General features: G+C 35.5%; 4 protein-coding genes across 4 annotated transcripts in view; 3 read left to right on the top strand and 1 right to left on the bottom strand.

Moving 5' to 3' along the window:
• The window catches only part of C9374_006777 (uncharacterized protein), a gene marked incomplete at both ends in the record, with an annotated part of 798 nt that extends 795 nt beyond the window's left edge, over positions 1 to 3 (top strand). The window contains one exon of the mRNA XM_044696674.1: positions 1 to 3. This exon is cut by the window's left edge and continues 224 nt beyond it. Coding sequence (XP_044546922.1) covers positions 1 to 3 — 3 coding nt within the window.
• A 1,472-nt stretch (positions 4 to 1,475) lies between these two features.
• Positions 1,476 to 4,370, bottom strand: C9374_006776 (uncharacterized protein; the record flags this gene model as incomplete). The annotated part of the gene is made up of 1 exon (XM_044696673.1): positions 1,476 to 4,370. The coding sequence occupies one exon, from the start codon at positions 4,368 to 4,370 to the stop codon at positions 1,476 to 1,478; it is 2,895 nt and encodes a 964-aa protein (XP_044546921.1).
• Positions 4,371 to 5,103: 733 nt separating this feature from the next.
• C9374_006775 (uncharacterized protein) lies at positions 5,104 to 7,332 on the top strand (the record flags this gene model as incomplete). The annotated part of the gene is made up of 2 exons (XM_044696672.1): positions 5,104 to 5,766; positions 5,845 to 7,332. 2 exons carry the CDS (start codon positions 5,104 to 5,106, stop codon positions 7,330 to 7,332), a joined length of 2,151 nt encoding a protein of 716 aa, XP_044546920.1.
• Positions 7,333 to 7,466: 134 nt separating this feature from the next.
• C9374_006774 (uncharacterized protein) lies at positions 7,467 to 14,342 on the top strand (the record flags this gene model as incomplete). Its single annotated transcript, XM_044696671.1, has 1 exon — positions 7,467 to 14,342. The coding sequence occupies one exon, from the start codon at positions 7,467 to 7,469 to the stop codon at positions 14,340 to 14,342; it is 6,876 nt and encodes a 2,291-aa protein (XP_044546919.1).
• Between the last annotated feature and the right edge of the window lie 23 nt (positions 14,343 to 14,365).

Below are 14,365 nucleotides of genomic sequence, written 5' to 3'. Positions count from 1 at the left end.
TAATAATTCCATTAAATAATCTGTTTTAGAGCGTGTACCAAATGACAATTGAATGAACATGGAAAGGAACGTTGTTTTGTAGATTCCCAATTCATATAAATGTCGGATCAACACTCCAAACAGAGTCCGAAGCTCTATTCCAACTTCTGGTGATTTATAAACTTGAATGGAAATTGAAGAGACCAGTGTTCCAATAGAATATAACTGATCTTCCATCATTTGTAAACTATATTTAATTCCATCATATTGTTGTTTGAGATGAGGAGGTAATTGATTTGGATCATCCACACCGCTCTCACGTAAAAGAGTATCTATGCTTCGGTAGAGTGGATCCATAGATGCCACATACATGCTGGAGTTGTAAATGATTTTCTCTTCTTCACGAGTGAGATCAGTGATTCTTGCTTGCATTTTTTAGTTTGTTGTTGTGATGTTATGATGATGAGTGTGAAGGTCTGTCATCATCACACTTCAAAAAATGACACAATCAACCAAATGAACGATACATTTGTCATTCTATTCATGACATTCACTACATAGCAAGACAAGCCAATAGACCCAGTTGCAGGATGGATTTGGCAAACCGGAATTGAAAAAAAATAAAATGTTTGGGACGCTACTATGTCGCTTGCAAGAACAATCGAAACAAAACAAATATAAACTGTTACCCTGATCAACCATCATCAGCACTTCTTGATCAGCATCATTCACAACCTCATCTACTTACCATCAACTTCATTGCTTCAACACCGATCACTGATCGCATCATCATTAACAGCAACAACACTCTCCAGCACAATGCCAAAAGAGCAATCAAAGAAGATCACACCTTCCCAACCTTCAAAGATATCAAGTACACCAAAAAGGCAGCGTCGTCGTTACAAATATCATCCATTGGAGGCCTTTGTTAAAGTGGATAAGATACCAATCACCATGCATCCAAGCCCCCTCAATTTAATCCATTTTACTCACAACTCCCATCGGAAACAAGCTGCTCGTATGGAACTCAAGCTTTTCAACTTTTTGTGGGACATGAATTCTCCTTGCAACGGCCCAGCACGGACTCGATTGCCAATAGGTGAGTGTAAAGAATCCGTTTTTGATATGTATATGTGTAAGACTATGGGGCCCGAGAAGTATGTTCGTGTGGAGCAATATTCTCCTTGGATCAACCGAGAAGGTGACATTGAACGGACTCGTCACATCATTTACGAATTCAATTATCCAAACTTTCCTTCTTTCGGGGATGGGACTTGGGCAAAGAATTATATGAGTGTCGACCAAAAGCATATAATTGACAGCCTTAGAAAGAGATTCAACAGGCCCATTCGCTCAGAACTTGAAACTGTTCAATATCGTTGCATTGCATCCAAGTTGATCATTTCCTACGACACCTCATTCGAATTATATTATGCACACCTCAGTCATTGGGTACAGTCAAAGAATGGAGATTGTTGGATTGAAAGTTTTTGATTTCATTCATCATTGCTAGGACATCCTTTCCGTTTCTTGTGTGACATTGTTGCAGTTACTCTCCCAGCGAAGGCATTGGTGTCTGTATCTTTGGAAGTTTGCTTCTTCCTGTTCTCCTTGTCATTTTCTTGGATCTTTTGAATCATCATGTTCAAATTATCACGATCCGTAATTATGGTTGGGTCCACTAAAGAAGCATCATACCATTGATACAATTCCTTTTGTGGTTTGACATGACTTGCATCCCAAGAATAAAGCTTTTTTAAACGTTTTTCATGCCAATATGTTTCTCCTGTTTTTTCCTTCAAGTCAATTGCGACTAATACCTTTCGCCATTGCCACAATAGCAATTGTTTGGTTGGGTGTATTTGAGTACGACCTCCTCCATTGTTAATAATTCGATTAAACACTGCATGGTGAAATAAATGAGACCGTTCGAATCCCTGATTACTCAAAATCGAGAGTGATAATTTTTCTTTGAAAAGAGAGCTCATTATTGAGGGTACATGAATTATAAAATGGAAATAATGAGCTTTAATTCCTTGAGTCCATATTGAAAAACACGCAACTAAGAATTGCATTATCAGTTTGTCCAATTCCACAATCTTATTTGCTGTCAATACATTGTCATTATTTTCGTTATCTTGATGCATTTCAATAATAATGATAATATTTCGCAACAATTTCAGAATTTGTAAATATTTTTGTTTGGTGCTTGGTTCAATATTATCAACAACTTTCTCAATATTTTGTAAAATAGTGTTACAATGATCTCCCGACAGCATACATGACTTGGTTGATGATCGTGCTGAGGTTTGAGAAATTCCATAATTCGATACTCGTTCGTGGAACTCTTTCCAATTAAATGTTTCCAATCCATGTAATGTTTGTATATTTTTCTGAATCTCATATTTGTAAGTTGTTGATGCCATATAACCGATAACATTTTCTACTAGCCTCTGTTTGATATGAAGAGCACATAGTATTGTTTGTGATGGAGAAAAAGGTAACTGGCCGTCAAGAGAGTCGCGTGGAGTTGATGCAAAATCTACAATAGTTTGAGCCATACAATAGGGACATAAATCAAATGAGAACGTCATGCCTACATTATGCATGTCTGAAACATAAAAAAGGCAAACTTGATGCTTCCCAAAATATTGTTTTTGCAAAACACGCTCAATCTCATCGTGAAGCGTTCCAATTGTTTCTTTGATACTTTCTTTTGTTTCCTTCATCTGAAATAACCCAATATAAAACACAGAATAAACAGCCTGCGATGGAAATACATCTCTTAAATTGAGTGGAACCAATGCAACTGCAACTTGTTTAACTCCATTAATTTCTCTACCATCTACCCCAATTTTAAAAAATATTTTCTTGGGTAATTTTTTCCCTAATGACATACATAGCTTCAGAATATAAAATATGGCTTGATCTAAGTCTATAATATATCCAATGTAGTTTGAACTTGGACATCGTAATTTGAAAGTTTTCTCAACTTGTTCATTTAGTGATTGTTTCGATGTTGTCATCTCTTTCCTTGTCGGGAGTAATGTCATTAAATTGACTTCTTTTCGTAAGTTATGATATGTAACATCAGAAATCAAGTTATTATCTCGCCAATATTGCACAATAGTTACATCTTTCTTTTCAATTAGATATTCTTTCAGTTTTTGATAACGATGGCTGTATCTAATATTTTGCTCTAATTCTTGGATTACTGTTTTAATACCTTCATCAGTTTGAAGATAACATTCCAGCCATGCATGTACATCATGTCCTAAATTACCTAACATTTTCTCAAATATAGACACTATTTCTTTTGCTCGATCTTTCGCTCCACGGTTGTAATTGTCTTGATTTGATTGAATACCAGGGTATTTGTGAGGACATGCTTGGACTTTTTGGTGTTTACAACAAGCACATTCCCAATATTTCAATTCTACTTGTTGATCATTATCAGATTGTGCTTGAGAATGGTTGAATGAGTCACATGTATTGGATTGTAAAGCGGTATCAGTTGTATAACAATTTTTCCATTGTTCAATATTATATTGTTGAGAGCAAATTGGTTGTGTTGGGAATTGTTGAGGCTGTGATTGCTGTTGAGGCTTGAAATAGTTCCAAAGTGCAAATTGGGACAAATATGTCTCACAAGTCTGGTCTGCCAAAATGAATGGTTCGACATACTTAAGCCCAGAATATTGTATACAATTTTGAGAAGCGTTCCATTGATCGTTCCACTGTTGAGAAAGGTTAGGATTAGTGTTTGCTGTTTCCATGCTATCTACTGTTTGAGAGTAATCTTGTGAGGTTGTATTAAGTTCATGTTGCTGACTTGCATCATTAATTATATCAGAAGCTTCTACTATAATATTATTTTCATAAATATCATCATCATTTTCATTAGAGTTCTCGTCAACAAAATAGGATGCAGCATCAGCAACCAATTGATTGAAAGCTTCATCTTGGTCCTCGACTTGAGGCTGGTTGAAAATTTCTTCCATTGAATTATCAAATAATTCATCGTCATCCATACGTGTATCATAGTGATCACTGTTGTGATTGGGATGCGTTTGGAACAGGTGTTGAATTAATAAATCATGATGATCTTTCTTCGACAACTTTAACAGAGTTCCAATAACGGCTGCCAAGCTTAGCAAAATTGCGGACTTTTTTACCTTTGGAAACCCAATCTCTTGCTGTTGGCAATTATTGATCGTGATGTGTTTGCCATAGCTTCTTTCGATAATATTGCAGATTTTTTGATTTTTCTCCTTTTTAAAGAACGATCCAACAATTTCATCGGCAGAATAATATTGATCGCCTTCGTATTGATAGGTATGTAAAGAATGAAGTGCAGGAAGGTGTTCTTGAATCTCTAAAGTTTTACCCATCGCGATGAATTTTAATAATTTTTAATATATAAATGATGATGAACTCTACACGAATTCTAGGAAGCCAATTTTTGTAATATTGTCAACAACATGGCTGTAATATAACAATTCCGAAGTGTGATTCAAAAAGGAAATTACATGACGTGTTTTCGTTTTAGTTGAAGCATAAACTACAGTTTGATCAGGTAGTTAACATTACCCATTTTTTTGTCGAGTATGAAATCTTAATACTCGAAGCCCGGAAGTTTGTTTCGCTGGCAGTTTTGCTATGCTTGACAAATCCTAATAATTTATTCAAAGCCGTTGTCATCCAATGCGTTCATTTAGACATGGCATCAATAGTGGAAATTTTATTTGTTGATTTTTCTCTCTCTCGGAGCGAAGGTATCTTCACACGTACTCTTAACAAATACGTTTTATCCGATCATCATGGAATCTCCTTTTATAATTTACCATATATTAACCACCACCTCATCTTCTAATTCCAATCTTCTAAGTTAGAATGTGAAACATACATTAGAATATTACCAATGAATTGGAGTCCGTTGATGACACGTGCACGAATAATGGTCTCAAAATTTATTCGGATCGCTCCACTCGGACGATAATGGACACCATGATGCACGCTATTATTAAAGTCAATTCTTCTACTTCAATTACAAAGGGCAAATAATTGATTTCAAAACCCACCACCAACAACAACAGAAAAGAACAACACAACAACAATTGCTTGATGCATCGTCCTAATATATACGACAAACAACAAGAAGGCTTTCGAGATGATGTAGCCTCTTCGGATCCAAACGACAATCATGACAACAACACCACCAACATTACTTCAGACGAAGCAAGTATTGGCTTTACCTTTGGAAGGAAATGCTCATCCTCGAACATTATCACTTCTTCATCATCACCACAACATGTACATTTTCAAAACGCAAACACTGATGAAAATAGTAGTAGCAATACTATTACCAACCATAATCAACCAGTCATTGTTGTACCACCACTCTCATCAAACAACCGATTCAATCCTCAGTTGAGTAATGATGAACACCATCATGAAGAGGAAGAAATTGAATTGAAGGATTTAAACGATGATTTCACTCCAAGACAACACTATTTTCGTAACAATCATTCAGCTCCTTCCGAAAGTGCATTCGAGAGTGAGTCGCTGGTTGAAGAAGGAGAGCATGAACAATTGTTCAAGCAACTACGAGAAGAACAGCAACGAAAACGAGAGCTACGTAAAAAGATTACTTGGTGTACCATGCTGAAGGAAACATTCAAGATCTTTTTACCTTTAGGTTGCACAACCTTTGTAGGTGGTATTGCTGTGGTACAGAAAATGTTTGTCGACCAAAAAAAGTGGCTGACTGAAAATGAATTTATGGAGGTATGTTTTTGTAGTGCATTACAAAATTCTTGTTGGAATATATATTGGATTCTTGTGTGTTCACTCACTTTAACATAGATTTATGCTCTAAGTCAAAGTTTGCCTGGACCCATCATTAGCCAAGTTGTATTTTCTATCGCCATGCTCAGATTTGGTTTTTGGAGTGGATTTTTATCGAATATTCTTTTTTGTGGTCCTGGTTTTTTGGGGTGTTTGTTGTTTGGATGGCTTATGGCCGATGTCAATATTGATGAGAACTCGCCTCGTTGGCTTACAAATTTACAATTTGGTTTGGCAACTTCAGGTATTGCTTTTGCAGTATCATCGGCTTGGAGAATGGCTGGAATGTTAACCAAAATGAAGAGCAAAGTTTTTCCTTATGTTTTGGCAGGATCTATTGCTATTACAACCATGATTTATAGGACTACATGGCTATTACCTGCTCTTATTGGTTTGGGTGCGGCTCTGAGTTGCATTTATTTGAAAATTGAAGCTATCATTGAAAAGAGAATTCAAGATTATCACATCAAAGAGCAAGCAGTTGGAGCTGCAACATTTGAGGATGAAGAAATGACCATCAAACAAAAACTGAAATTTGTTTGGATACTTTTACAAAGTTTTGTTAAACCAAAACCTTCAGTGAGCACAGAAGAAGTTACTGTGAATGATGCTGAAGTTGAAGCAGAACAGGAGCAAGTAAGAGATGTCATGAGCAAGCAAGTTCGAACACATTCTCCATTATGGCTTGGGTTTACCATGTTAGCCATATTTATCATGTTGTTCGTGGTCCTATTGGTGTGTTCTGCAATTTTTGCAAAATACAAAAGACCCCATTCTTCTCCTACTGGTGCTGACATTTTCAAGGAAAGTATTTTAGTTTTATCATTCTTCTATAGGATGGGAACGTTTATATTTGGAGGTGGAGTGGGTGGAATACCTTTATTGATGCCAGAAATGTTACAACGACAATGGATGACAAAAGAACAATTTATGAATGGATTTGCTCTGTCTAATGCTTTACCTGGTCCAAAGTATAATGTTGCTGCATATTTTGGAGCAGCTATTGGTGTTAAATTTTCCACGTTTCCTACTGCTCTTAATTCAACATCGAATTCAACATTGATTGCTAGTAACGTGACAAGCGTAATGACATTCGATACAGATTTTTATAGTGTCAACGGTAGTGCTATACCTGTTACTCCAAGCACCCATAGAACTGCTCTATTCTTCATATTACCACCATTACTAGGATTGTTATCAGGAATTTTCTTCCATTTGCCAGGTTATCTGACAATGACAGGCTTTCTTCCTCTCTGGAGAAAAATTAGAGAAAACAATATTATCAAAATGTCACTGGTGGGTGTGAACGCTGTTTGTATTGGATACGTCATTTCAAACGCCATTGATATGTGGATTGACAATGTTGGAATGAATCAATACCTTGCTGCCTGTACCATGTTTTGCTTTTTGCTGAACTTTTTCGATTTTTCTCCTCCAATTATTGTAATTGCTGGTGCAGTGGTGGCTATTGTTGGGGGTGAAATTGGATACGCTATCTTTGGATGATCATTCGTTAACAAAGAAACATTCTCAGTAAACATTCTACGGTTCAATATTCAAACTCGCAGTTGAATCAACAAATCAAACTTGATTAACAACTCAAACTCGATTTTGAAAAACAAAAATGAATTCAAAAAAAAATGTCCTCTTCGTCTGCTGATATTTTCGAAAAGTTGCTTCCGAGAGCAATAGGATCAAGAAGTCTTTCTTTTCTTTCGGGAGAAGGAAACGATTCATCATCTACGACATCAATGGACCTGCTAATATCTCCACCACGATTATCAAACGTCTTGCGTGAAAAGACTATTGGTAATAATTCTTTGCAATTGTTTGATGAGACAAAATCATATTATGAATTATTTCCAGCGATTGAAAACAAGAGAAAGAAGAACGCTGAAGATGACTTGGTAAAATTTGGATTAACTTGGGATAGTTTCATCAAACCAAAAATTTCCTTCTCTCAACCTTCACGTAAAGTGAACGCGAATTTTGATAAAAGAATTGAAGAACAGAACGGAAGAAATTTGTTGGACCACTTTTTGACAGCGATCGAAGAGAATTTGCGCTTGGATCAAGTGTCATCCAACAAATATGGAGTTGCAAGTGGCTTATCGAAAGGACAGCTTGCTTGTTTGATCGCCAAACAACTCTATATTGCCAAAAGAAAGTTTAAGAACAATTTGAGTGTTAAAAGTGTCTTTAAAGATTTACAGAACATGGGTATTGGTTTGACATTAGATCCTAAAATTCAAAAACTTGTTCAAACTGTAAAAGAAGAAAATGTTATCAAGGTTATCCAATATTTAGAAAAAGTCGTTGATTGGATTGACAGATTTGCAAAACCTGGACTACATGAAGAGGAAGAACGAAGATACTCCAAAATAGAAAAGGTACTCATTGGAACTGGTGAATCGAAGAATACCAACACTCATTTTGTTACATCTGAAAGTGAGAATGATGACAACGGCATTGATATTGATGAGAATGTAGAATTCGGATCTATGGATGATGCTGAGCACTCCGCACATTTATATCACCAATTTAGACCTCTTGTGGTATTTTCTAAGAGTCAACTTGAGAATGTGTTGGATCAAACAAATTTATTTTCACATATTTCTCAAGAAGATGAAGATATTTATGATGAAAACGAAGAAGAAGAGGAAGAACCAACATCCATGTTCAGCATGGAATGGCTTGAAAAAGAATGCAAAAAAGTTTGTAAAACAGCAGGAATTGAAAATGCTGTTATGGAATTGTTGCAAAAGAAGGGCCAAAGCGATGTTGAACTTCAATCACGACTGTTTGACATTCTTGGAGAAAACGCTTTCGAGTTAATGTCAATTATTATGGAACACAAGTCAGAGCTTTTGAAAGATTTTTACAAACGACAAATGGAAGAAAATGCCGTTGAAGGTATCAACTCTTTCTCTCATATCAAGATGACCACTTCAAAATTCAAAGAAGCTAAAAAGGGTTTGAGAAAAGAAGGTAAAAAACTTGGAAGAAAACATCAAAAAAAAATCAATCTTTCTGGTGGCGGTGTTAATTTGAACGAACAACTTGAATTGAAAGAATTATATCAAAAATTCAAAAAAGAAAAGGATCGTACAGTTTTGAAGGAAGGAGAAGGAGAAGCAAGAGTTTTGAAATTAGGAAGAGATGTCATTCCAGAAGACAAGAATGAAGCTGACAAGGAAACACAAGAACGTGTCATTAGACAACAAACCTATGAAGAACACGTTTTTCCAGCTCCAAAACCACGTCAAGATACTCAACCTTTGGTACCTATTTCAGTTTTTGAGGACTGGGCACAACTTGCATTTAAGGGATACACTCATCTTAACCGTGTTCAATCTGATGTTTTCTACTCAGCTTACAAAACCTCAGAAAATTTACTAATTTGTGCACCAACAGGATGTGGTAAAACAAACGTTGCCATGTTAACAGTATTGAGAGAGATTGGACAACATTTCAGAGGTGGAAAAATAAGACGTGAAGAATTTAAAATTATTTATATTGCTCCTATGAAAGCTTTAGCAGCTGAAATGGTCGAAAACTTTTCAAAGAGACTTGCTCCGTTAGGTATTGTTGTAAAAGAAATGACTGGAGATATGCAACTTACAAAGCAAGAGGTTCAACAAACTCAAATGATTGTCACAACTCCCGAGAAATGGGATGTGACTACAAGAAAAGCTACTGATCAGGCACTCATTCAACTCACTCGATTAATCATCATTGACGAAGTTCATCTACTGAATGAAGATAGAGGTCCAGTCATTGAATCCATTGTTGCAAGAACATTACGACAAATGGAAACTACTCAATCATTAATTAGATTAGTTGGTCTTTCTGCTACATTACCAAATTATATGGACGTTGCTCACTTCTTGAGAGTGAACCCTCATTCAGGATTACATTTCTTTGATGGATCTTATAGACCTGTACCTCTTGAACAGAGTTTTATTGGTGTTAGTTTAAGAAATCCAATTCAAAGAAGTCAAGAATATAACAATATTGCTTATAATAGAGCTCTTAAGAATTTGAAGAAACAAAAACAAGTGATGGTATTTGTACATTCAAGAAAAGAAACTTCAACTACCGCAAAAGCATTACTAGATTTAGCAATGCAAGAAGGTACTTTAGAGTTTTTCACTCAAGGAGTTCCTGAAAATGAACATACAAAGAAATGGGTAACCAAAGCCTTGGAGAAATGTCATAATAGAGAATTGAAAGATTTAGTTCCAAAAGGTCTTGGTATTCACCATGCTGGTTTAGTAAGATCTGACAGAAATCTTGTTGAAAAATTATTTGCTGAAGGTGTTATTAGAGTTCTCTGTTGTACATCAACACTTGCTTGGGGTGTAAACTTACCTTCCTATTGCTGTATTATCAAAGGAACAGAAGTCTATAATGCAGAAAAAGGTCAAATGACTGAACTTGGAATGTTAGATATTATGCAAATTTTCGGTCGTGCTGGTAGACCTCAATTTGATGTTGAAGGTGAAGGTGTAATCATCACTAGTTATGACCAATTACCACGATATTTGAACTTACTCAAACGTAATTTACCAATTGAATCACAAATGACCCAAGATTTAGCAAATCATTTGTGTGCAGAAATTGTTTTGGGTACCGTATCCAATGTGAGAGAAGGTTCTCTATGGTTGAATTACACCTATCTATTTTTAAGAATGAGACAAAATCCAATGAACTATGGACTTACATTTGAAGAAGTTCAACTTGATCCTACTTTAATTGGTACAAGAAGAACACTTATTGAAAAAGCTTGTAAGGTTCTTCAAGACAGCAAAATGATTATCTATGATGAAAAAACAGGAGTTGTTTCAGCAACCGATCTTGGACGTATTGCTTCTCATTATTACATCCACTATGAAACAATTCAACTCTATAACGAAAAGTTACATGCTAATTTATCTGAATCTGATGTGTTACAAATTGTTGCAAGCGCTCGTGAATTCAAAAATATCAAAGTTAGAGAGGATGAAAGCGAAGAGTTACAAGAATTATGTACAAACTCTCCTGTTCAGGTTAAAGGATTGAACGATTATACTGGAAAGGTCAACGTCATGATACAAAGTTACATTTCACATGTAAAGATCAAAAACTCTTCCTTGATCTCAGATTGCGCTTTCATTGTACAAAGTGTAGGAAGAATTGTGAGAGCTCTCTTTGAAATTGCTGTCAAGGAACGATGGTCATCATTGATGGACAAACTTTTAACTCTGACAAAATGTATCGATAGAAGACAATGGGTTTTCGAACATCCTTTAAGACAAATACCAAAATTACCATCTTACACTATTCAAAAACTTGAAAGTAAGAAATTAACACTTTCTAGATTGGTGGAATATGAAGAATCAGAGCTTGATCAAGTTATCAATGTTAAAGGAATGGGAAGAGTGGTTATGGAAGCAATTGATAAATTCCCTAATCTTGATTTGGAAGCAAACGTTCAACCAATCACAAGATCAGTTTTGCGATTCCAAGTTAAAATCAGACCAAACTTTACATGGGACAAAAAACTTCATGGAGAAACTGAACCATGGTGGATTTGGGTTGAAGATGAAAATTCAGAATATATTTATCACTCTGAATATTTCCTATTGAAACAATCAGAACATGAAAAGATGATGAAAGAATCTAAAGGTGAAGAGGATGACCCATGTTTCACTTTGAACTTTGTTGTTCCATTTAAAGAAGATCCACGACCACTATATTTCATTATTCGTGCAGTTTCAGATAAGTGGATTAGTGCTGAAGCTCAATTAACGATTAACATTAAGGATATTATTTTACCCGAAGGTTTTGCTCCAAGTACACCATTATTGCCACTTGATCCACTTCCAGTAACTGCTCTCAATAATCCAAATTATGAAAAACTCTTTACAGATAAGGGAATTAAGTATTTCAATCCTGTTCAAACACAAATCTTCCACATGGCTTACCATTCTGATGAAAATATTTTGGTGGGTGCTCCAACTGGTTCAGGAAAGACCTCAATTGCAGAATTGTGTATGATGAGATTGTTTACTTTGAAACCTCAATCTAAAGTTATTTATATTGCCCCATTGAAAGCCCTTGTAAGAGAACGATTGACTGAATGGGAAAAGAAATTTGTTCAAAAACTTGGAAAAAGAATGGTTGAATTGACAGGTGATTTCACTCCTGATGTCAAGTTATTGAAGCAAGCTGATATTGTCATTACCACACCTGAGAAATGGGATGGTATTTCCAGAAATTGGCAAAATAGATCCTATGTTAGAGATGTTGGACTCATTGTCATGGATGAAATTCATTTACTTGGAAGTGAGAGAGGTGCAATTCTTGAAGTTATTACATCACGTATGAGATACATTTCTTGGAATACTCAAATACCAATTCGTATGATGGGTCTCAGCACCAATATGGCCAATGCTACTGATTTGGCTGATTGGTTAGGTGTCACTCAAAGAGGTCTATTCAACTTTAGAAGCTCAGTTCGACCTGTTCCATTACAAATCAGTATTTCTGGATTTAGTGGAAAGAATTATTGTCCTCGAATGAACTCTATGAATAAGCCAGCATATCAAGCTATTTTGAGACATTCCAATAACAAGCCATGTCTTATTTTCGTATCATCAAGAAGACAAACCAGATTAACAGCTATGGATTTAATTGCATATTGTACCGTTGATGAAAATCCTCAAAGATTTTTGAACATGAATAATGATGAGCTGATTCAGGTTTGTGAGTTAGCTCGTGACACCAATCTCAAACAATTTTTAACGTATGGTATTGGAATTCACCATGCTGGTTTAACTCCATCAGATAAGAAACTTGTTGAAGAATTGTTTTTGAATGGTAAAATTCAGGTTCTCATTGCTACAGCAACATTGGCTTGGGGTGTCAACTTGCCAGCCTACTTTGTCATTATTAAGGGAACTGAATACTTTGATCCAAAAACTAAGCGATATGAGGATTATCCACTTGTTGATGTGTTGCAAATGGCAGGTCGTTCTGGTCGTCCTGGATTTGACGAAGAAGGAAGAGTATTTATCATGGTTCATGATGTGAAAAAGAATTTTTACAAGAGATTCCTCTATGAGCCATTCCCAATCGAATCAAGCTTACACACTCAATTACATGATCACATTAATGCTGAAATTGTATCAGGTACCATCAAGACAAAACAAGATTGTTTGGATTATTTAACATGGACATTTATGTTCCGTCGTTTAGTTCAAAATCCTTTTTATTACGGTATTGAAGATTTATCTTATGAAGGTCTTAATAAGTGGTTATCGAATAAGATTTCTGAAATTATTGACGACTTGGAATTTGCTGGACTTGTGAAGGCCACAGATTTATCTATGGATAAGAAGAAACTTTTACAAGTTATGGCTACTGAGTCTGGAAATACCTTTGGTACCATGACAGCAGAGAAGGAAAAGTCTGAAAAAGAAAAACAAAAGAGAAAGGGAATTTATTTAGAACCTACTGCTACAGGTATTATTGCCAGTTACTATTATCTATCATATAGAACTGCATCTCATTTCAACAGACTTATTAGACCTGATTCTAACATCAATTATCTATTGGAACTGCTTTGTGAAGCCAAAGAGTTTGCTGAAATTCCAGTTCGACATAATGAAGACAAGTTAAACAAGGAATTGAGCGAGGTGGTGCCATTAGGAAGTTATTTATATGATTATGAATCTCCTCATGTGAAATGTTACTTGTTGTTGCAAGCTCACTTCGAACGAGTCAAATTACCAATTGTAGATTATATTACCGATACTAGAACTGTATTAGACTCAACTATTCGTATTGCACAAGCATATATTGACATTTGTGCTGAGAAAGGTTATTTACAAGCGTCTTTAAATATGATGCATATTTTACAAATGATCATGCAAGCGAGATGGGAGAAAGACTCAACTTTATTCCAATTATTTAGTAACTTGCCATGTCCACGTGAAAACACTAACACGAATGATGAAATTTATCAACTTGTCGAATTATTAGGAATTAAGGAAAATATTACTGAATTGAAACAATTACTCTCCATTCGATACTCTTCAAAGAATGGAGAAAATTCTTTACAGCAATTGCTTTCCAAGTATACAAAGAAGAATAGTTTAGTGAGCAACATTATGAAAATCATTGATGAATTTCCATATTTAACTGTTCGTGTGGATCAAGTATTGCATGACGAAGAAGAGCACAAGATTGAAGTGAACATTATTATTGAAAGAATAAGCAAATCAAAAGAGCAAGCTTATACTCCCATGTATACCAAGCAGAAAGATGAAGGATTTTGGCTCATTGTTTCAAATCCAACCAATCAAGAACTGTTAGCCATGAAGAGAGTGAGAGCCAATAAGAAAATCAATCCTACAGAAATTTATCTTCCAATTACTGAGAACGATAAGGAATTGGAAATTCGTGTAGTTCCCGATTGTTATTTAGGTTTGGACACGAGTGCTAAATTCTTGTGCAAGATTCAAACACACTGACCATAAAGTGCAAATAAATCTTT

The sequence above is a fragment of the Naegleria lovaniensis genome, assembly GCF_003324165.1.
Source record: "Naegleria lovaniensis strain ATCC 30569 chromosome Unknown tig028, whole genome shotgun sequence".
NCBI lineage: Eukaryota > Heterolobosea > Eutetramitea > Acrasida > Naegleriidae > Naegleria > Naegleria lovaniensis.
Note: the sequence above shows the minus strand (reverse complement) of the source record. Positions and strands in the feature narration are given on the sequence as shown.